The sequence below is a fragment of the Pyrus communis genome, chromosome 13 (genome assembly GCF_041283825.1).
Source record: "Pyrus communis isolate YQ-2024b chromosome 13, ASM4128382v1, whole genome shotgun sequence".
NCBI classification, from domain to species: Eukaryota; Viridiplantae; Streptophyta; class Magnoliopsida; order Rosales; family Rosaceae; genus Pyrus; species Pyrus communis.
This window is the reverse complement of record NC_142577.1, coordinates 12251717-12275468: the sequence shown is the minus strand read 5'-3', so window position 1 is coordinate 12275468 and position 23752 is coordinate 12251717. Positions and strand designations below refer to the sequence as shown.

Sequence of the window (23752 nt, the reverse complement as noted above, 5' to 3'; positions counted from 1 at the left end):
CAGCACAGCAAAGAGGGTGGCTATAGGATGGTCCATCAAAGCACTCTATAGTAGCAAAGAAAACCAAAATGCTATGTAATCACACTACGTAACCCTGTAGTAATTATACAAGCAGTTTCTTGCACTGCACGACAACGTCACCACCGAGGGAAACTGCGACCAAAAGGCATTAAATAGCGTAACCTCACTGCAGTCTTTTGCACAGCACCACGCGATAAAAAGTGACGCACTGCAACAAGCACCAAGTAGCAAATGGCATGGCTCTAAGCAACAAAACCCACGGCACTAAGCAGCAGCAAGCACATAACAAGTACAGAGGCAGTGCACGATAATAGTGGTATGTCACAAAACACACACCCAACTATCCTATAAATAAGGGTCAATTGCTTCTTTATGCTATAAGGGAAATACATACCAAATAGCAAAAGGAAAATCAAAAGAACGAAGCATATTCCAGCTACAAGAATGAAGCAAAAAAGGCAATGCTTATGCATGGCAATAAAGGGAAAAAAAATGTTGTTGTTTTTTTTTTTTTTTTGCAACAAAAATCAACTTAGAAAACAAAAGAAAACAAAAAAAAAAAAAAAAAAAAAAAAAAAAAAAAAAGGAAAGTACCTCATTGCCAAAAAAAAAAGGAAAGGCTTCAAATTTCCAAAAACATCAGAGGAAAGTACCTCTCCTTGCCAAAATACAAAAGGAAATCCCTCCAAGGCAAGGACAAGTATTCAAGTTTCCCAAATCAATCGGGAAAACACCTTCCTTGGCCCCAAAAAAAAAAAAAATGAAAATGGAAAGGAAAAAAAAATGCAAATCTTACCCAAGGACAAGCATTAAAGCTTTCCAAAACCTTGAAGGAAATCACCAAAGCTTTCCAAAACCTTGAAGGAAATCACCAAAGTTTTCCAAAACCTTGAAGGAAATCACCCTCATTACCAAAATTGAATGAGGCTCCTACTTAAGGAAGGAAAAAGCACTTTTCCCACACCCACAAGGAAAAAATCCAAGCCTCCAAATACACCAAATGTATTTTGTCAAAAAATTATGGAAAATCAATATGCACAATAAGTATGTGCCAATTTATCCATTTTCAAAAATGTTCATTCAAGATCAAGCCTCTATGCCTCAACGGCCCTTGAAGAAATGTTTCGTTGGCCCTTGAAAAAGCAACCTCATTCAAGATCAAGTCTCAACAACCCTTAAGTTAGAACATTCACATTGCATGACTTCAAAACTCGTTTCTTACATGTGACAAGTACATGCCTACAACGCGCCTTGAAGTGGGGGCATTTTTAGACTTGTAAATTTCGTTGCTTGCAAACGATGCATCACAAAGCTCCATGTGGCATATGACTCATCACAAATGGACAAGTCATCAGTGACATTGGCACAAATCAAGCAAAGGAAGCTCAAAAGCATACCTCAAATGCGGCAAAGGGGAAGAAATCTCCTTAAAATCGGCAAGGGGCCCAAATTGCTCCCAAACCCGGAATGAAACCTAAAGCATCTTCACAAAACAAACAAGAATTGAAGATTTCTTGCAAAATAGGAAGAAAGCCCTAATTTCGGCCAAGCAAGGGAAAGTGGCTGAAATTAAGACATAAAACATGCCTAAATTCTCCCATGGACAAATCAACACACAAATCAAAGCCAAACTCATCCAAAGGCAAGCTTTGAGAAGTCTATAAATACAAGGTCCTCAAACAAGCATAAAGGTCGACAATTTCTACATGGAAGGGCCGAAATTCTCACAAAATGAGAACGTTTGCCAAATCTTTGAAGACTAATACACTACCAAAGCTCTCTTCGAAGAACGTACAACCAAAGCCGAAGCTTTCTTTTGACCACAGCCTAAGCATTCCCTTAAAGAATCAACAAGCACTTGTGTCGATTCCTTCAGGACTTTGTTGCAAGCTTAAAACTTGTAACGATGTTCAATTTAAGATCAAGTCTCCAAGACCCTTGAATCAACAAAATCCCACATCAACATCACCTTTGCTGTAGGTCATACACATACCTAGAGGTCAAGACTTTCCACGCATTGTTACAAGCTCAAAACTTGAAGCAATTGTTCAATCGTTCGTCCTAGATCAAGTCATCGCGACCCTTGGATCAAAAACCTACGCAGCTACATTAAATTTGAAGACTGAATCAGAGGAAAATTTTAAACAGAGATTGTAACCCTACAAATTCATCAATACAAATCTACTTTGTACACGTGTTCTCGTTTCATTGGTTACAAAATTTTTGTGTTTACAGCCTGGGCCTTTTTTGCCAAGCGGGGTTGGTATGCTAAACCGTATTGGCCAAGTTCTAATGCCCACTTTATCACTCATTGAGAAGCGTCTGGACTATACAAAACTAATCGCAGTGGGTACTAGGTCAAGATGATAACCGGATGCCCCTGAAAGTAAGGTCTGAGCTTCCAAGCTGCAACAACTAGTGACAAAATTAGCTTTTCAATCCTTGGGTATTTGGTTTTCACATTGAGGAAAGATTTGGATGTATTAAATACTGGCAGTTAGGCCCCCAGCTCTTCTCATATGAGGTAGAGCTCACTGTTACCTATGATACCGCCAGAAAGATATACAGGTTCTTTGCTGCTTCCAGCTTCGATAATAGTGGAGGTAACGTCTGCTTCAGGTCTTGAAATGTTTTCTCTTACTCATCATCCCATTTGTTTCTCTGCACCTTTTTGATTACCTTAAAGAAAGACTTGCATCGGTCGGTGGATCGTGAGAGGAAACAATAGACTGTAGCTGCTCGTCCTGTCAGACTTTGGATCTCCTTCAGAGTTGTGGGAGACTTCATGTCCAAGATTACTCTGATTTTCCTTAGATTAGCTTCAATTCCTCGCTGGGTTACAAGGTACCCCAAAAATCGCCCTAAAGAGACGCCGAAAATGCACTTGGTTAGGTTGAGCTTTATTTTGTACCCTCGGATGATGTTAAAAGTCTTTGCCAAGTTGCTGATGTGGTCTGACCGTTACTTGCCTTTCACCATGATATCGTTAACATAAACCTCCATGGTTACTCTAATTTGCTTCTTGAACATTGTGTTTACGAGTCATTAGTTGGTTGTTCATGTATTCATGAGGCCAAAGGGCATGACCTTGTAACAATATATGCCTTACTCGATCACAAATGCGATTTTTTCCTTTTCAGGCTCGTGCAAGGCAATCTGATTGTAGCCTGAATATGCGTTTAAGAAGCTGAGCGACTGGTTCCCAGATGTTGGTGTAATCCACGCATACTCTCCATTTGCCCTTCTTTTTTTCATCACTAACACGACTTTGGCCAGCTATACTAAGTGATCCACTTCCTCAAAGAATTTGGCCTCCAGTAACTTGTCGATCTCCGTCTCAATAATCGCTATTAGCTCGGGTGCGAAATGTCATAATTTCTAGATTATAGGATTGGCAGTAGGGTCGACATGCAGCTTATGATAATCTATCGCTAGATCAATACCAGGATGTCAGAGGGTGACAATGTGAGAATGTCACAATTTTCCCTAAGGAAAACCATGAGTTCTTCCTTCTCTGTTAGGCTCAAACATGAACCAATCTTAGCTGTCTTCTATGGCTGGTAAGGGTCAAGAATGATGTGTTCGGTGTCCTCTTCAGGTTTCCATCCTGATTCATTTGCCAGGGCATTGTCGACCATGAAGCCATCTTCCTAACCCACCTACTGTGATTGCTGTTTAGCGAAGGTAGAATCGTTTTTCTCCACTTCAATTGCTACTGCTCGGGTGAAAGAATTCTTCTTTGACTCCTTGAGAACTTGTACAATGTATCGCTGAGACATGTCTTGGTTGCCTTTGATCTCTCTGATTACTCTTCCCGGGATGCAAAATCGAATATTCTGATGCTCGATCGAGGTCACAGCTCCAATCTTCACTAGCCAAGGTTGTCTTAATATCCCGTTATAGGGAGATGCATCGCTAACAATCATGAAGGTCTGCGATGAGACAACCGGAAGGTTGGTTACGTCGAGCATGATTATGCCAATGATAGTTGAGGTAAGTCCGTTGAATCCGGTCAAGACCTCTACTTTATGTTTAATCGTTCTTTCTAAGCCCATCTTCTGGATAACTGATAGTTGTAAGATATTAACTGAGCTACCATTGTCCACCATAATTCTTTCAATGATGGCGTAGGCAAATTGAGCAGAAATCACCAAGGCGTCGTCATGGGAAAAGTCTACTTCCTCAGTCCTGCTCGGTGAAGTCGACGATTGGTCCAGGTATAACATTTATGGCTTGAACCTAAACGATCAATCTCGTTAGCTAGATCTTCCTCTTCTTGGAACTGTTGGTGGCCCCCAGATGCTCGGATTCAGCAACGATACAGTTGATTTGGACAGTCTTAGCTGGGGGTTCGGCATCAGCGTCTGCTTTTCACCTTGGTTGGGCAGCTGGTTTATAGACATACTGGTCGCGCTTACCTTCCTTCACGAGCTTCTCAAGGTCCTTTATGCATGTGATACAGTCGTTGGTTGCGTGCCCCGGAACTCTTTAGAATGTGCAGTACTTCGTCTGGTCCATCTTAGAGGTGTGTCCCCTCATGGGTTACGACATCTTGAACCACGACTTTTCCTTAAGGTCATGAAAGATCTGGTTGATCAGTCCATGCATCTGCTTCCTGACTTATTTTTGTCATTGAGCGGTTTATCGCCTACTTTCTTCTGAGTTGGCTCAGCGTCTTTGCGTGATTGCTCAAGCAGCTTCTGGGAGCACTTGGCTTCATCCCAAAGGGAATGCTTTTCTGCAAAAGCATAAGAATCTGCCAAGGTCAAGTTCTGGCCCATAATCAACACTCTGAAAAATGGGTGATCTGCTAGGAGCCTCTTTTGGAAGGCTGAGCTTGCAATGCTATCATCGCATTTGATAATTTTCGCCTTCTCCACTTTGAACCTCTTGGCATACATACAGAGCGACTCATTCGGTTCATTCTTCATGTTGAAGAGGTGGTTAGACTTCTTCTTGATCAAGCGGTAGAATGAGTATTCCTTAGCGAAAACTAAGGAAAGTTCGTTGAAGTTCCAGATTGACCATGGGGGCAGGGTGTGGAACCAATCTTGGGCCTCACCTTGGAGCATCATGGCAAAGATCTTGGACATGGAAGCGTCATTGTTGTCGTATAGGGTCATGGCGCTTTGGTAGTGCATCAGGTGCTTGTCCAGATTTTCATCTCCTTTAAACAAAGGGAAATGTGGCAGGCTAAACTTCTGTGGTGGCTATGTCTGCTCGATCTCATCTATAAACGGTGACTTACTCATGTTGGCCACATTTCTCTGAAGGGCATCGTCAGTAGTCTCAATGCGCTGGAATCCACGCAGCTGCTCGTGGGGCTGCGGAGCCTCCAACTGCCCTCGATGTTGACATGATAGTCCATGTTGCTCTTCGATATATCCTGCTCGCCTGTGCTATGGTCGCAATGCACATGGTTTATTTTGTGATGCTCGCCATCACGTTTAGTAGGGGCTACCAATGGAACGTGAGCTAGACTGTTCTCGTGCATTCCTCGGTTCATTCCGGCATGTGGCTGCCTACTCTGGTGCCTCACAGGAGGATGAACTTGTGGGCCTAGCCTTGTGTGGATGCTTCGTCTGGAATGTCGTGACTGCTCATTGGAGTGTAGACCCAACCTCGAATGCACACTAACTCATGAGTCGAGTTGAGAATGAACACTTCTCTGCCCAACTAAAGTGGGAGAAGACATTTTCCCGAGGGCCCAAACGAGAGTGCACACTACCTAAACACATGGTTTATGGCGGGCTAAGTAGCTTTTTGTTGGGACGTCACTAGAATAAACCACGTTTTTCCACCCTTGTCCTACTTCGGAACACCTCGTCTGGGGCACGTTGTGTCTCAATGGGCTTAATGAGCTGGTTCACCAAAAGGGTCTACTGCGCGAGGGCGTTTATGAAATTGGCGACCAGCTGAGGCAGGTAGTGCTCACCATCTAGATTGGAAGGGTATGGATAATGGGCGTTTCCATGTCTGGTGGAAATGTAATGGACTGCAGGTACAAAGCTTGGGCCTAAAGCAGGCATTCCTGCAAAAAAATGGAGTGAAAATAACCCTAGATTGATCGCAGGATCGGTGGTTGATGCGAGAATTATACGCACACAAATTAAACCCTCTTTTTGTCAATTGCAATAAGTATGTAAGTAGGGATCGTTCTGGACCGGGGATTAGGAGGGATTGTTAATCACTTGGATTTGACTCAAAAACGTAAAAACAAGTTTAAAACACTATACTAGACTCAAAGAATGCAAAACTCAGAATAAGATAGATTAAGACTAAGACTAAACAAAATATGGGGGGGGGGGGTTGAGGTTTGGACGAATTTAAACTAAAATGGATAGATTGTAAAGAAAACAAATTGTAAATACGAATTTGACGGAAATGAATGGATGAGAAGCTAGCTAAGGGGTTCATCTCCACACATGTTATACTTGCATACAAAATGATTTCTAATTGCTTTTCAATAAACCATGAATTCTCAACACCCCGGGTTAATTAGGTCCGTTTAAATTAACCGTCAAGTTTTCCTTAAGTTAATGAATTGGATGATTGCATACGACAACCCAAAGCATTCCCCACAAGTTCCCTACATGAATTGCATAATAGAGATACAAGCAAGAATCATTAAGTTCTTTGAAAACCATAAGTGTTGACGAGGCATTCGTTACTATGATTGCATGAAACTTATGCCAAGAATTTACTTAACGCGATTGTTTATAAGCAACCTCCACTACTTGTGAATATAAGTTCATAACTATTAGGTGAAACTCACTTATATTCTAGCGTCATATTTATGCATGAAAATTAAGCGTGCACTCTCAATAAACATACATAAATAGGTTATCAATCAAATAGTTAAACAAATTGAATCCACAACTTATGAAACGTAATTAGAAGTAATCAAATCATATCGCAAGCATAAACATGTATTTTGAATCCATCCCTAGCCAAGGGGGGGTTTAGTTCCTCATACGTACAAGACAAAGAGAATTGAAATTAAACATTGTAATCGAGGAAAAGCAACACCTAAAAATTCCAATAACTCAAACTTGAATTGTATGAACGTTTAGGCACTCTTCTCCTCCTCTTCGTTGTCGCACAAGGTCTATGAATTGGTTTTGGGTTGGTGTTTGTATGGAGGAATGGTTGGATAGTGTTTTGGAGGGTTGGGGAGTGGTGGAAATAGAAGAAAGGTTGCTGGAAATGGGAGTGAAAGCCACGGCAAGACTTGTGTGATGGTGTGTTTGTGGTGTGTTGTGTATGAAATGAGGTGTAGAATGAATGACAAATGAATGAAGTGTGTGTGGTTTTTATAGGGAGAGAATGGATGGGAGAGCATGTGAATTGCAGCTAGGAATGATTAAAGGGGTGTTGCTAGGTTGGAAATGCATGTGGAATTGCAAGGAGGAAAGCTGAAAATGGCATAAGGGATGCACGGCACAAGGCTGTTTTGGTGCTTGAAATGCATGTGAATGCATGTGAGTGCATGTGTGTGTGAATGGTGGTAGCTAGGGTGAATTATGATGAATGCATGTGAGTGACAACTAGGTTAGTTGGTGGAAATCTGAAAATGGCATAAGGGATGCATGGCACAAGGCTGTTTTGGTGCTTGAAATGCTGAAATGGATGTGGCTAGGTTGGAAAGGTGTGGAATGTGGCTGCAATATGAAAAGAATGACTAATTAATGTATGTAGGGTGCAGCTAAGTTGGAAAGGTGTGGATTGTGGCTGCAATTTAGGGAAAGGAAATAGGTTTAATGCATAAATAAAAGGGCAAAGTGGCTGCAATGATGAAGAAAAGCTGGAATTGGTGTGGAAGGCACGGCAATGGTTGTGTTTGGTGTTGGAAATGCATGTGTTTGCATGTGAATGTTGTTTGTGTGAAGTGTGTGTGAATGCATGTGGATTAAAGAGTGAATGGTGGCTGCAATGATGAATACACGCGGCTAAAATGAAAGGGAAATGCAAAGGGATAGGAGTGCACGGCAAAGGTAAGTGTTTGGTGATTGGTGCATGTGTTGGCTGATTTTTGCATGGCTTTGATGGATTGTTTGATTGGGCTAGAGGTTTTGCATGGCTCAAAGGATTGTTTGATTGGGTTAGGCCCTTTGTTTTATGTCCTAAGTGCATACAAGGCCTTTAATTTCGTCCAATCCTTTTGCTCCAAGCATATGCTATCCATTCCAATCCCAATTTTGCTCCAAAATGCTCCAAAATGCACCTTTTTGCTTCCTTAGCCATTAGGACCTAAAAACAAACGAAAATAGCTTAAACTACTAAAACAACTATGAATTAACAACATAAATGCACGAAAACAAGCTAAGTAAGTCGCCTAAATATGCTCCTATCAAATTCCCCCACACTTAGCTTTTGCTAGTCCTCGAGCAAAACAAAACAACAAAAGAACACGAAACTAGTCAAAATGAACAAAACACAACCTACACCTTCCAACAATGGTCTCATGGATTTTTAATGCACATGACATGTTAAAAAAAATCATTATCTCCACAGATTTTAGTCATCTTCACACTTAAGTACATTCTTAATCATAGTCACCACATACTAGTTCACAATTAAGCATTTAAAACCATGTTTTGAATGTGGTACATGCTTTAGAGAATTTGCTCAATTCCTTACAAGATATGCACTCAATTTTCACTCAGATTTTCTAACTACACACCCTAATCTAGTCATATGTGAGAAGATTGATGTAAACATGAAAACGAACACTCACATATATGTATCACAAAGAAAGCAATTTTTGGAGTTAATAAGCATGTTTAGATATGATCTCATGAATGGAATGCTACTACTTAGACGCGAGAACCAGTGACACCATATGCTCATACCAAGTTCAAAGTCCACAAATTGAAACACATAACACTCAAGATTGAAGTCACGGGTTGTAATGGGGCTTGGGGCGTGTGGATAACAAAGAAGGGATATGGAAAACAAAGGTTCTTAAAGAAATAGTGAGCAAAGCACTTGAATCAACTTAGAATTCACTTTTGAATGAAAACTCAACTTTTGAACAAAAAGGGAGAATTTAGACAATTTAGGGCCAGAATTGGTGTTTTGGACCCTTTCTTCAATCACTCATTCTTTCATTTTTTTCAAGCTCTTTTTTCTTTCTTTCTTTCTTTTCTGTTTTTCTTTTCTTTTGAATCTCAAAACATACTTAAGAACAAGCATTCTTTCCCCCACACTCATTTTCTTGCATAATGTAACTCAAAAGGAATTCATTTAAGTCATGCTCACTATCTTTTAAGAACAAGGGTGTGGACTGTCCTAAACTAGGCTAGGTGAGGATAGTGTGGGTTAACAAAGAATGTAAGCTTAACAAGGCTCAATGGGGTTACTTTAAACATATAATGAAGTAGGATACATGGCAATTTGGCTTTGGTGGTGGTCACTACACAACTTCTTCTTGAATATGTGTTATGCAAATCAATAACATGCTTTGAATGAAATGGGCATGAGTTCTAGCATTTGGAACTATATGATGAAACGCCTTCTAAGTAGTAACCAAGCAAAGAATAATGAGATCATGCAACGACTTTAGAAAACAATAATGCACAGATTTTAACTCTCCAAATAACGTTCAGGCTCAAGTCTCACAAGGTTGTAGCGTTTGTTTGAGTTCCTTCCTTCAAGCATGTTACAAAAACCAATTTTTCTTTTATGATTGCATGTGAAGTCATACATTATAACCATGACCAAGCATATACCAAGAGTAAATCAAACTTTTCTCCATGTTTATAACTCTTTTTAGCAGTCATGCAATTAAAAACCAAATCCCCATCATTGGAAGGTGACCTACGACACAAACACACAAAAATGACTCAAAACACTCTTTTTAGGCTTTTCAAAACATGTTTTTCAAATTTTTATGTGATTTTTGGAGTTATAAAACAAAACACACTAAAATACTTTAAAACAGTGAGAAACAACATGTGAAGTGATAGGTGATAAAATCCAACGAATTTGCATCAACATACTTAGTTACCCCCCCACACTTCAATCAAACATTGTCCTCAATGTTTTAAGCTTAAAACACACCAAACAAAAGTAAACACATAAACAGCAACTAAACATACTAAACATGGCAGAATGTATCTAACAAAGAGAAGAGTTTAGGGATGCAAATCTGGTTATGGAGTGTAAATTCCATCTTCTTCTTGGTGATTGCATTGAGGCTTGATCGTGAGTTTTTCCACAGGCTAATCTTGGACTGGGCTGGAGGACTCTGACACATGGCAGGCAAGCACGAGGTGGAGGTGATGACCTGTTTCTTTGTTCAATCTTTCCAATTCGTATTGAAGAGGGTTAGAGGATAACTCAGCATATGCAGTTGTTGCGTTTGCTGACTATCCACAAGATTGATGTTTCCTCGTCACTCGTCTTAGCTGTTCTCCAAGCCGATGTGGTCCCTTCTCTGGAAGTGTATCAACCTTTGAAGATGACTACTCGAGAGCAACACGAGGTAAGCAACCAGGGAATAGATTCCAGGTAGTCGGTTCCAGATTGGAAGACTGACTCCAAGTGCCGGCTGATTGCTCACTTTACTTTGCCATGCGAGTAATAACAAGGACAAAGGAAAGGACAGGGAAAGATCATGATATGAGATACCTTTGCTTTCACCCTTGATGATATGAGATACTTTTGCTTTTGTAGAAGCAGCGAATGAATCAGCACATATATTTGTTGCGCTTGTCTCCACATGCTTCGATCCACCGTTTCCTCTTGCCTCATCTGTACTCCAGGCATCTGGTATCTTCTTTGGGGGATACATCAATGGTTGAATATGTGTTCTCAAGAGAAGAAGAAAACTGAGCATGTTTGAGAGGTTTGGTTGCAGCTACATTTTCGGCCGAGAAGAAGAGTCATGCGTTTTTGGGTGTATGCCTTGCCATGAATGTTGATGTATATAGGAATTGTAATGGCAAGTAGCAGTGCGGATGCGGCAATGTCCTCCACGCGTCTTCAGCTTTGTCAGAGAGCTTTTGACAAAGTGGCACGCGTTTTCTGAAAAGCCGGGATTTTGGCTTTGTCACCCACGCTTGTCGGCAAAAGTGTGTAGCTGCTTTCTCGGCCTCCACGCGTCTTCAACTTTGTCAGAAATCTTTTGACAAAGTTACACGCTTTATCTGAAAAGCCGGGATTGCGTCTAAAGAGCTGGCGAACTTAATGCAGGAAAATCCGGCTTTGAAGAGTGGTGTCTCTTCAATTCTGAATCGGTGAGTGTGTCGCCGCTCCTTTTATAGAGGTGATCGATCACCTCTAACATGCACACTTTGAATATTGCCCATCTGTGAAAATCGTCTCCGGCCCGTTGAGATTTTACTCCATCAACCCTTCTCTTTTAACTTCTTGAAAAAATGGCTAACTCATCTAACCCATCGAACATTTGCTTAGATTTGAGTCTCAGCAGTGATCCGATCGCGCCGCGTTAGGGTAAGGTATGGTGCCCGTCTTTCTTATCTTCTAATGGCCCTCTTACAGGTGAAGACTCTGTGATGACGGATGCAACAACAGCTACGATAGTAGCTCGGAACCTCCTCACTCCTAAAGATAGTCAGCTGCTTTCAGGACAGTCCGATGAGTTGGCCGTTCAAGAGTCCCTAGCTCTCAGTGTTCACTGCGCGGGCTCTGTGTCCAACATGGGCCAACGCCTACTTGCTCGCTCCCGTCAGGTTGAATCATTGATGGCAGAGGTGGAAAATCTCAAGCAAGAGATCAAACAGCTTAAGCACGAGAATAGAAGTTTGCACGTGCTTGCCAATAATTATTCGACAGGCATGAAGAGGAAGCTTGATGAGATGCAAGAATCTCAAGGTCGAATTCAAAGTGACCGTCAAAGGCTTGCGTCTTTCTTCCAGAGGCATCTTTTTCCTGCGTCATCTAGCGTTCCACCAAGGATTGGGGCCTTGAATGATCTATCTTCGGTGCCTCCTGCTCCTATGCCTCTCGCTTCGATGCCTCCTGCTCCGATGCCTCCTGTTCCGATGCCTCCTGCTCCGAGAGTGTTGCCACGTAGTGGGGCTTCACGTACACAACCTTTGTGAAGGCTCCATCTTTCTCTTTCTTTGTTAGATACATTTGTAATTTCTCGAAAATCAATGAACATGCTTTGTTTTATTCAGTGCATTGGGTTGCCTCCCAAGTAGCGCTTTCTTTTACGTCTTGCAGCTGGACGAGACCTTCTTTTCTCACTTAGGACCCACAGCATGTAATGGGATCTCCTCCACCTTGTAATTGATTGGGTACCTGCACCAAAGAATCAAGAATATCAATAGAGAAACATGAGTGATCATCATTAGGAAATTTCATAGTTTCAGAAATATTGAAATCAATCACTTCCCCATCGAATTCCATCGTTAAAGTGCCTTTAAACACATCTATCTTTGTTCGGGCTGTCTTCATGAAGGGCCTCCCAAGAAGAATCGGCAAAGATGGAGCATGGCTAGTTTCTTCCATTTCAAGAACGTAGAAATCCGCCGGAAATATCAAATTATTTACCTGCACCAAGACATCTTCCAATACGCCCTTTGGATAGGCATTAGATCTATCGGCCAACTGAATAATTACACCATCATTTTTCAATTCACCAAGGTTCATTGAAGCATAAATAGAATATGGCATGACATTGATAGAAGCACCTAAATCTAACATGCATTGTTCAAACTTAGTATTACCAATAATGCACGGAATTGTAAAACTACCCGGATCTTTGCATTTAGGGGGTAATTTCCTTTGTAACACAGCAGAGACATTTTCACTTACTTGAACCACCTCTTTGTTCGAAATCCTTCTCCTTGTTGTACAAAGTTCTTTTAAAAACTTAGCATACCTCGGGACTTGCTTAATCGCATCAAGGAGCGGGATATTGACTTGAACTTTCCGAAAGGTCTCTAGAATGTCCTTCTCGGCTTCTTCCTTCTTTGATTGCCTAAACCTGCCAGGAAAGGGCACGTTTAGTGGAATAGAACTAGAAAAAGTCGAATTAGGACTTACCTTGGTGGTTTGGGATGGCTTAGGAGAACTAGATGAATTCGGCAAGGTTTGGTCATCCTTGGCCGTGGGCTTTGCTCCCTGTGCTTCTTCTTGCAGCAACTTGTCCTCCTTGTCTTGACTTGATTTGGATGTATTTGAGTTCGTTCCAACCTGTGTACCACTTCTCAACATGATGGCCTTAGCGATTTCAAATCCTCCCTTTGGGTTCATAACGGTTAAACTAGGCAATTTGCCCCATAAATTCGGCAATTTGACCTATTTGCTTCTCCAAATTGTCCACCCGTTTGTCTTGGATTTGTCTCTCCTTATTTTGAGTTTGTACTTCCTGCGTCAAAGTAGTAAGTAACTTAACAACTTGATCATTATCCAAAGACATACCTGAGGTTGTTGGGGCGGATTGCACTTGGTTTTGATTGGGGACGAATGGCTTTGTATAAAAGCCCGGTGGTTGCTGCCTAAATCCTCCTTGGGGTTGTTGAGGATCCCGCCATTTGAAATTTGGATGGTCCCTCCACCCCGGATTGTAGGTATTCGAGTATGGATCATGGCGTGGTTGATTTTGGTTCCCAAAACCCACGGAATTGGCAGATTCCCAACCCCCATTCTCAATTAACTTAGGGCATTGATCGTTGGCATGTCCTTGCATAGAGCACACGCCACACACACTTGGTCCATGAATCTTCATTCCGTCGGCCAACTGAGAAACAATAGAAGTAAGGTTAGCTAATTGGGATTGAATTTCGGGCATAGAACTTACCTCATTCACTTGTGGCCGTGGGGGGTCTCTTTGTCCAACACCTTCATATTGTTGTGCATTATGTGCTCGGTTGGCAATTAGAACTTTTGCAGCCCCCGGAGTTTTATCCACCAATGCACCTCCCGCCGAGGCATCAAGCATTTGGCGTTCCATGGGAAGGAGTCATTCGTAGAAGTATTGAATGAGCAACTCCTCCTTCATTTGATGCTGTGGACAAGAAGCAACAAGTGATTTAAAACGTTCGTAATAAGAAGGAAACGATTCACCTTGATTTTGTTGAATGCCACTAATCCGTTTCCTCAAGAGAATGATTCTTGAAGTTGGGAAAAACTTCTCCAAGAAAGCTCTTTTCATACTATCCCAAGATGTAACCGTTCCGGGTGCTAATTCGAAAAGCCAATCCTTCGCTTTTTCCAAAAGTGAGAATGGAAAAGCCTTCATCATCAGAATGTTCCTGTCGACATTTATGGGTGTCATGCTCGAACAAACAACCTCGAACTCCTTGAGATGCTTGTTGGGATCTTCCATGGAAAGCCCATGGTATTTCGGAATGTGGTGCAACAAGCTTGACTTCAACTCGAATTCATCGGTCTTGCCTTGGGCAGCCGCGGGGTATTGAATGCATAATGGTGCAGCATTGGCCAATCCCGAAGCGGAAAGCTCCTTGATTGTTCGGTTGTCCGCTGCCATGTCTACTTCACCCACTGTTGTCTTGGGTTCCTCTTCTTCAGATTCAGAAACGGACTCGGAGCTTTCACTTGATTCGCTAGGTTCTGAGTTCTTTCTCTTTCGTCTCAATTCTCGCTCGAAATCGGCGTCAAAGCTCAAGATATGTTCACGAATCGGATGAGAACTCCGAGTCATAAACTAGTACCTAAAACAAGAAACAAAACAAGATTAAGAATCTGGAATAAAATAAAAACAAAAGAAAATAAAACAATCCAAGAGATTAGCAAAGTTGCTAATCCCCGGCAACGGCGCCAAAATTTGATGCGAGAATTATACGCACACAAATTAAACCCTCTTTTTGTCAATTGCAGTAAGTATGTAAGTAGGGATCGTTCTGGACCGGGGATTAGGAGGGATTGTTAATCACTTGGATTTGACTCAAAAACGTAAAAACAAGTTTAAAACACTATACTAGACTCAAAGAATGCAAAACTCAGAATAAGATAGATTAAGACTAAGACTAAACAAAATATGAGGGGGGGGGTTGAGGTTTGGACAAATTTAAACTAAAATGGATAGATTGTAAAGAAAACAAATTGTAAATACGAATTTGACGGAAATGAATGGTTGAGAAGCTAGCTAAGGGGTTCATCTCCACACATGTTATACTTGCATACAAAATGATTTCTAATTGCTTTTCAATAAACCATGAATTCTCAACACCCCGGGTTAATTAGGTCCGTTTAAATTAACCGTCAAGTTTTCCTTAAGTTAATGAATTGGATGATTGCATACGACAACCCAAAGCATTCCCCACAAGTTCCCTACATGAATTGCATAATAGAGATACAAGCAAGAATCATTAAGTTCTTTGAAAACCATAAGTGTTGACGAGGCATTCGTTACTATGATTGCATGAAACTTATGCCAAGAATTTACTTAACGCGATTGTTTATAAGCAACCTCCACTACTTGTGAATATAAGTTCATAACTATTAGGTGAAACTCACTTATATTCTAGCGTCATATTTATGCATGAAAATTAAGCGTGCACTCTCAATAAACATACATAAATAGGTTATCAATCAAATAGTTAAACAAATTGAATCCACAACTTATGAAACGTAATTAGAAGTAATCAAATCATATCGCAAGCATAAACATGTATTTTGAATCCCCCCTAGCCAAGGGGGGGTTTAGTTCCTCATACGTACAAGACAAAGGGAATTGAAATTAAACATTGTAATCGAGGAAAAGCAACACCTAAAAATTCCAACAACTCAAACTTGAATTGTATGAACGTTTAGGCACTCTTCTCCTCCTCTTCGTTGTCGTACAAGGTCTATGGATTGGTTTTGGGTTGGTGTTTGTATGGAGGAATGGTTGGATAGTGTTTTGGAGGGTTGGGGAGTGGTGGAAATAGAAGAAAGGTTGCTGAAAATGGGAGTGAAAGCCACGGCAAGACTTGTGTGATGGTGTGTTTGTGGTGTGTTGTGTATGAAATGAGGTGTAGAATGAATGACAAATGAATGAAGTGTGTGTGGTTTTTATAGGGAGAGAATGGATGGGAGAGCATGTGAATTGCAGCTAGGAATGATTAAAGGGGTGTTGCTAGGTTGGAAATGCATGTGGAATTGCAAGGAGGAAAGCTGAAAATGGCATAAGGGATGCACGGCACAAGGCTGTTTTGGTGCTTGAAATGCATGTGAATGCATGTGAGTGCATGTGTGTGTGAATGGTGGTAGCTAAGGTGAATTATGATGAATGCATGTGAGTGACAACTAGGTTAGTTGGTGGAAATCTGAAAATGGCATAAGGGATGCACGGCACAAGGCTGTTTTGGTGCTTGAAATGCTGAAATGGATGTGGCTAGGTTGGAAAGGTGTGGAATGTGGCTGCAATATGAAAAAAATGACTAATTAATGTATGTAGGGTGCAGCTAGGTTGGAAAGGTGTGGATTGTGGCTGCAATTTAGGGAAAGGAAATAGGTTTAATGCATAAATAAAAGGACAAAGTGGCTGCAATGATGAAGAAAAGCTGGAATTGGTGTGGAAGGCACGGCAATGGTTGTGTTTGGTGTTGGAAATGCATGTGTTTGCATGTGAATGTTGTTTGTGTGAAGTGTGTGTGAATGCATGTGGATTAAAGAGTGAATGGTGGCTGCAATGATGAATACATGTGGCTGAAATGAAAAGGAAATGCAAAGGGATAGGAGTGCACGGCAAAGGTAAGTGTTTGGTGATGGGTGCATGTGTTGGCTGATTTTTGCATGGCTTTGATGGATTGTTTGATTGGGCTAGAGGTTTTGCATGGCTCAAAGGATTGTTTGATTGGGTTAGGCCCTTTGTTTTATGTCCTAAGTGCATACAAGGCCTTTAATTTCGTCCAATCCTTTTGCTCCAAGCATATGCTATCCATTCCAAGCCCAATTTTGCTCCAAAATGCTCCAAAATGCACCTTTTTGCTTCCTTAGCCATTAGGACCTAAAAACAAACGAAAATAGCTTAAACTACTAAAACAACTATGAATTAACAACATAAATGCACGAAAACAAGCTAAGTAAGTCGCCTAAATATGCTCCTATCAGTGGTCAAAATTTGGATCGTCGGAGGTGGCCTCGGATTAGATTGGGCCGCAGACCGAGTCGTCGGAGTAGGTCGCAGGACTGGCCAACTCGGTTAGGTAGTTGGAGCATATGTGAGGCATGCTGGGATCGTGCCTGGGCTGGCTGAAACTAAGCCACGACTTGCTCCTTGTGAGCTTGGGCTCAACTTGTAGTGGGTTGGGCTCAGCTCGCAACGAGTTGGGCCTGGGCCGCCTGCCTGTGGGCTGTTCCTACTGACTGGGCCAACTCACCTAAGCTCTCCTGGGCCTGCTGTGTAGCCAGGCTTACTATTGTTGTGGGCTGGGCTTCCTGCCCTAGGTTTGCTGTGGCAGCTGCCAAGCTCTGGCTGCCTGCCCATGGTCCAAGAAGTAGACATGGGCCTCCTGCCCAGGGTTTTGAGGGCTAGGGCGCTACAAGCGCAGTGATGCTTAAATGAAAAATTTGTCCTAACTAAGAACATGTGAGAACATTTGAACACATAAGCAAGCTAATAACACTTTAGAGTAGGCATGCACTGAAAAACAATTCTAAAAACCCATTACTTTCAAAGCCTAGTGAATGGTGAACCAAAAGACTCTTTAACAAATTAAAGAGAAAGAGAGTTTGAGTTTCATTACCCTTAAAGCTCATCTTTGTTTACACAGGGATTCAACCAAGTGGAGGGCCTTCAAGTCACCTCCTTTAGTTTCTTCTTTGCTTCTCCTTTGCTCCTTGAGGATTTGAGGAGAGGAACTCCAAGAACACCAAAAGTTTGGTGTCTCTAAATCTCCACACCAAGGATAAGGTGTTAAGATGAAATGGATGACTTAGAGGAAGGAATGTTGCTAGCTATTTTTCTCTAAGTGTGGCCGGCCTCTTTGGAAGACAAAAGGAGAAAGAGTTTTGCTCTTTTGCCTCAAAGAAAACCCTTGAAGTTGTAAAGCTATAAAGTTCCTTTTGTTTTAGTTGTCATACAACTTAAACATAATGGGCCTTGTGGACCAAAATCCTTTTGGGCCCCAAGACTTGAAACTAACTTAAAAGTCCAATACAAACATTTCGTATAATTAATTAACTTATTAATCAATCTTGACCAATCTCAATTAAACCATTTAATTGCTTATCCATCCATCAAATTTATATTTCTTCATTTTGATCCTTACTTGGTGTACAATCCATTAGGTTCCTATTAGCAAGGCAGTGGGCAATTATTACTTTTAAAGATCAATTGTGAATTGAAACTACATTTCAAATCTCCCTTTGATGAAGATTAGTGTTTGCTAATCTTCAGGGCTTCCACAAACCATGAGTGACACCTAGCAGTATGTCATAGCTACCCAAGCTAAGTAGAAGTGGTTGGAGAACCTATCCAGTTACAATTACAATCCAATATGGTCCTTCTCTAATACAATACTATTAATCACATTGTTTAAGTGATAGTTTGTTTCATGTCTACTATCCAATACGATTTGGAACAAACTTCCTAAGTCATATTCGTATGCTTTTGGCCAAAGACTCCCGAATCATATCTTAGAGTATTCTCTCTCCACCATTGAAGGTTAGAGATCCCTTGTTGTGCATTCATATGCCTACATGACTAGATAGCTTGACCCCAACAATGTCATGGACACTCTCGATGGGATGCCTTTGACATGATCAAAGATCAAGGACCTAACCATTAGACATCTATGATGCCTCAAGTCAAATGACTACTTTGCATATTGCAACTTACGAGTTCTTACATGACATGCATGTTTGAACTCTCTTTTGATCATAGTTCAGTGTACTCGATTACCATTTTGAGCACCTATGTTTTTGTCTCAGTGTCCAACACTAAATGACTTGAGACTAGTCATACTCACACTTGAATTAACATAACACATACTAACCTTATCGGATTGTTAATGCCCAATTGACAATCCTATGACTAGGAACATTTTAGGAATGAACATAAGAGAAAGGTCTTATTAATCTAACTTACTTAGATCACTTCTCTTTTAGATTAAATACATTCCTTGGATTCCCTTATTGCTTAAACACATAATACAATAAATAGTGATTAACAATAAGCTTTGCCCTTCATTAAACATATAATAGTTTAACACAATAAGTATTCCAAAAGCTATTACATCAAATGAGTGGCTTTGTGGGCATACTTCCAACAATGTTGGCATTTAGGCCATGGCTTGGCGGCCTTGCCATGGCTACTGGGTCGCAGAGATGGCAGTGGCTTGGCTCTGTGTAGGTGGGGCTCCTCCCGCTGTCGCATTGAGTCTTGAGGACCACCATCGTGGGGCTATGTCCTCATCTGCGCTCTCCGGTCCAAATCCTTGTATGTACGGGTCCTATTTGTCCTAGTTTCCGAATTTTCTACCATTGTATCCTTTCTCTAGGGATTGATCAAGAAACTTTTCTAGGAAAAATTAATTGATACAATGTGTGAGAAATTCAATGTAACATAAAATTCAAGAAACCAAATGCAAGAGGCTTCTTCGAGTATTTGAATCAGCTCTAAATGAAAGCGCCAATTTGTCAATGCAAATTTCCTCCATCTCTAGCTTTGACGAAAATGCACCTACAAAACAATCAACACCTTTGATCAAGGACCTAAGCTTCACACGCCCACAAGGTGGAAGGGTTAGGCCAATGGATCTCCGATGCCTAAGTTAGTTTCTCTGAGAAGAGTAAAGTGTTTAGGGCTTTTAAGGGTAGCAAAAGCTTACCAAAATTTGGTAGAATAGGGGGTATATATAGGGGAGTGGCCGGCCATGATGTTAGGGTTTTACCCTACATATGGCGGCATCCTATTGGCCAAGGTTTTATGGAGAAATATTCTCAGGATATTAAATAGGAAATAATATCTTGAGATAATGGAGTAATGATCCCTAATTGATTAAATAGGGATTACTTACTTGAATGGAATCAATATTCAATTGGGAATGTATTAAAGATAGGATTTGAGTAATTAATTCTTATTTTTAATGCTTTGACTTTTCCTTGCCAAGGACAAGTGAGTTGTGGGCAGTCGTATTTAGCTGTGAGGACCTTCAGGGGTGTGAGTTGCGCATGAGAGTATCTGAGAAGCCTGTCCATTTAATGAGGACAATCTTGTCCTTTTTAGGTAAAAATCCACGTGTCGCCCCCAAAATATTTGGGATTATTTTAGGCTCCACAGTGCAGACTCTACTTTTTATTCAAGGAATCAACACACTTCAACAAACATTATTTGGAACCCGACTACCAACCGTGACTGGAGGGCCTTACGCATTCATGGTCTTCATGATTCAAGGTTGATGAAGATTGAGGACAATCATGCGGTCAGTTCAATTTTTATCTCACTTATGTATTTATTTGGCTTTGTGCAGCTTGAAATATGTTATTTTGTTGACGATTGATAGAAACCAAGCTGAGTCCGTTCTTTCCCTTGCACGAATGCACGAATAAATGTTTTTGATTTTAATCATCATGACTGCTGTTGAAATTTTTGAGTAGAAATATCATTCTAGTTCATTGGCTCACATTGGTCACCATCAAAAGATTCCCTCACTTTATACGACTTTGTCCTTATTACAAATTGATTGGAGATGGACTATGGATAACAAACTTGAGTCCAACCTTGATTTTGGCTTTGGAGTGCGATATATATTTAATATATAATTAATTATCAAAATATGAGCATTGGGCTTAGGCTCGGGCTCCAATAATTAAATTCAATATTTAATTTAATTAGTTTAATTAATTTCGGATTTAATTAATCTTTTTAATTTTTAATGGACACATCTTTTCAAATAAAGTCTGAGAGCGTCTGAAAAAGTCTGAGAAAAAGATTGAGCAGCACACCCTTTGTGTTGGACAGTCGCCTCCCAAAAGAATGTTTGTTGCGAACAGACATATGATTCATATAAATACATGCATCTGTATATCATTTAACCCACTGAAAATCATCAATCCATACATACAAAACATATTAAGAGTGCCACAAAGATATTCACTAGAAATCTAGTTTTCCAATGCTAGAATCTCAACTTAGATTGTTGAATCTTGGTGATGCAGACATCCATCAAACTATAAGTATAGAGTAGGGATAAAATTATGTTTCAAGGACATTGGGGTATGCAAGTCTCAGTCTTCAGTTTCTCTGATTAATATTAATTTCATTTTATTTATACTATGCCTGAATATTTATTTGCATTTATTATTTATTAGCAATAAATTTATCATTGATTGTTAATATTTATCCAACGAGCCCTGCACTAATGCACGAATAAATGTTATAGATTTTAATCATCGTGACTGCGAGCATCTGCTTCTGGATAGATGATTTATTTACGAATTTCATAGAGTTACTATGTAAATCTTTGCCATAATTTCATTCAGCTACCAATTACTTAGTTTGCATTGCTTCATAATATTGTAGACGAAAGTTTCTCAAACCGCTTTAACAGTCTACCTTACTACTAATCTGGTGGTTTCTGAAATATGTCGGCAATATGCTAATTAGTATCTTTTGTTCTCTCCCTTCCATCTCTAAGAAACTTGAGTTATTTTCAAAATGTAAAATGAATATACATTCCCTCATATTCCAACGGGCAACGAGAGAATAATCTTTCTTACAGGAAAAGAATAGATCCTATGTTAGGAAGGTCCAAAGTTGGAGTATTTGCCAGACAAAATTGTGGGCATTCTTTTTTTATTTTCTGAGGGAGAATTCTTACCACTTCTTTATAATTCATAGAAAATTGTTGCTTATTTATTTTATGGAAATTATTTTTAAAGCCGAGTAAAGAAGTGTGGGAGACAAAACCCATTGAGTGTGAAAATTTTAAACATTGAACAAGCACAAGAGGAAAGATTTAGACTTCAAAAACTCAAACGGTTGCAAAATGTCATCCGTTGAAGTCTCACTAAATTGGGCATTGTCTTGAGCAACATGAGTTGGTTGCTCATCATCCACAATGTCATTCATTGAATTGGCATTGTTGGTGTTGAGGAACTGCATGCAATTGGGTGTTTATCTTCATGTTCATTTAGAAGGTAAGTTGAGACATACAATGGAATCTTGTCCAATTTTGTAGAAAGACTTTCACATACTCAGCTAGCTAGGCACATCATCATTGTCTATAATCTTTATCATATTATGCAGCCCCTAAGTTAATGATCCATTAAGAATGTACTAAGATTCTATAGTCACAAATTGAATCATCTCCCGAAGGCAAAAGGAAAAAAAAAAATTAATTCGCACATATACATAACCTGCAAAATATTAAAATTAGGAAAAAAAAATTTGAATGATTTTTTTCAGATCCCTGCATAAAGACTATAAAACCTCTTCTAATACTTTTGAGTATAGAATAGATTGGGCAAACTTCTTGTGGTGTGTGAATTAAGATTACGACATTTAGAATGATTGAGCGATAATATGCAAACATGGTATAATAGGAATATATACCTATGCAAAGAGGAAAGAGTGTTTGATCATACCATGGGTGATTGTCAACGATACCTCAGATGATGAGAGTCAGAGAAATAAGAAGCGATGTCATATAGTTGATCTTACCAGCCCACAACCCACCCCAACACCCACACCCACACCCACACCATATAGCTGTTTTATAAACCTACTTGACAACTAAATTTGAGGATGAAATTTGTAATGAAGGTTGAATAGGTTAAATACATAGAACATTTAAGGAAAAACCTTTGGTAGACATCAGTAAGCCAGTTGAGGCAAAATTTTCAACAACTCAGAATAAGTATGAAGGTAGTTTAAAGGTTACAGACAAGAATGAAAACAAAAAAGTAATAGAGATTAATTCCTCAAAAAAGTAATAGAGATTAGTTCCTAAAAATATAATAAGATTTTTGAAGTGTTCTCCAATAACAGTTCCATTTTTTTAAAGTACAATGACGGTTCTATTTTAATTCAATTAAATAAAGATACGACGCGTTAAATAGTGTGGCATTTTATGTAATAGTTTAGAAAATAAAAGTCCTTTTAATAACTTATACTGCTCCTTATTTAATGAGGCAGTTCAATATATAACTCAAAACATATAAATGTTTGAGGATAGTACTTCCTAGTATTATTTGTGGTCTAGGACGCTTTTTTTTTGTTCGACTGAGTTAAAATTTCCGAAAAGATTTTTATCAAGACACATTGTATGTATCATATCTTTAATTTATTCATAATCAATGAATATCGTACATTCTTTCAAAAAAAAAAAAATACACATAAATGTTTAGTCTGAAAATGAGAAGAATCAGGCGCCAATATCTACAGACCTATAAAAATATACAAGCTGTTCACAAGCTTTATGAGTCAAATATTCAGTCCAAACTAAACTCATTTTACTTACAGATCAAGTTTGAACGAGTCGACCTCAAACCGTTCGAGCGGATTTACAGCCCTGCACCTTAAAACAATCGAAGATGAGTACTGGGTGTAAACAGAACAACCTTATTTACAAATTACAAACTTTGACTCTGCTGCATCAATTTCTTTTTACATCTTGTGGGAAAATTTTGAAATTTAATTATAAACATAACAATTGGACAATTCATATCAATATTCAAATCACTTTTTTTTCTCTAACAAACGATCTAATACTAAGGGGTTGGAAAAGTAGGATAAGCCTCACAATGGCCAGTAATAATGTGGTTCAAATTCATCTTTGGTGAAAATCGAACCTAGCACCTTTTACTT

At 39.8% G+C, this 23752-nt stretch overlaps 1 protein-coding gene and 1 pseudogene across 1 annotated transcript; both read right to left on the bottom strand.

Annotated features, from left to right (window-relative positions):
• Window positions 1-3680: 3680 nt before the first annotated feature.
• LOC148691776 (uncharacterized) lies at window positions 3681-4247 on the bottom strand. Its single transcript, XM_088683408.1, has one exon. It carries the CDS (start codon window positions 4245-4247, stop codon window positions 3681-3683), a length of 567 nt encoding a protein of 188 aa, XP_088539534.1.
• Window positions 4248-5231: 984 nt separating this feature from the next.
• Window positions 5232-14659, bottom strand: LOC148691775 (uncharacterized; annotated as a pseudogene).
• Window positions 14660-23752: the final 9093 nt, after the last annotated feature.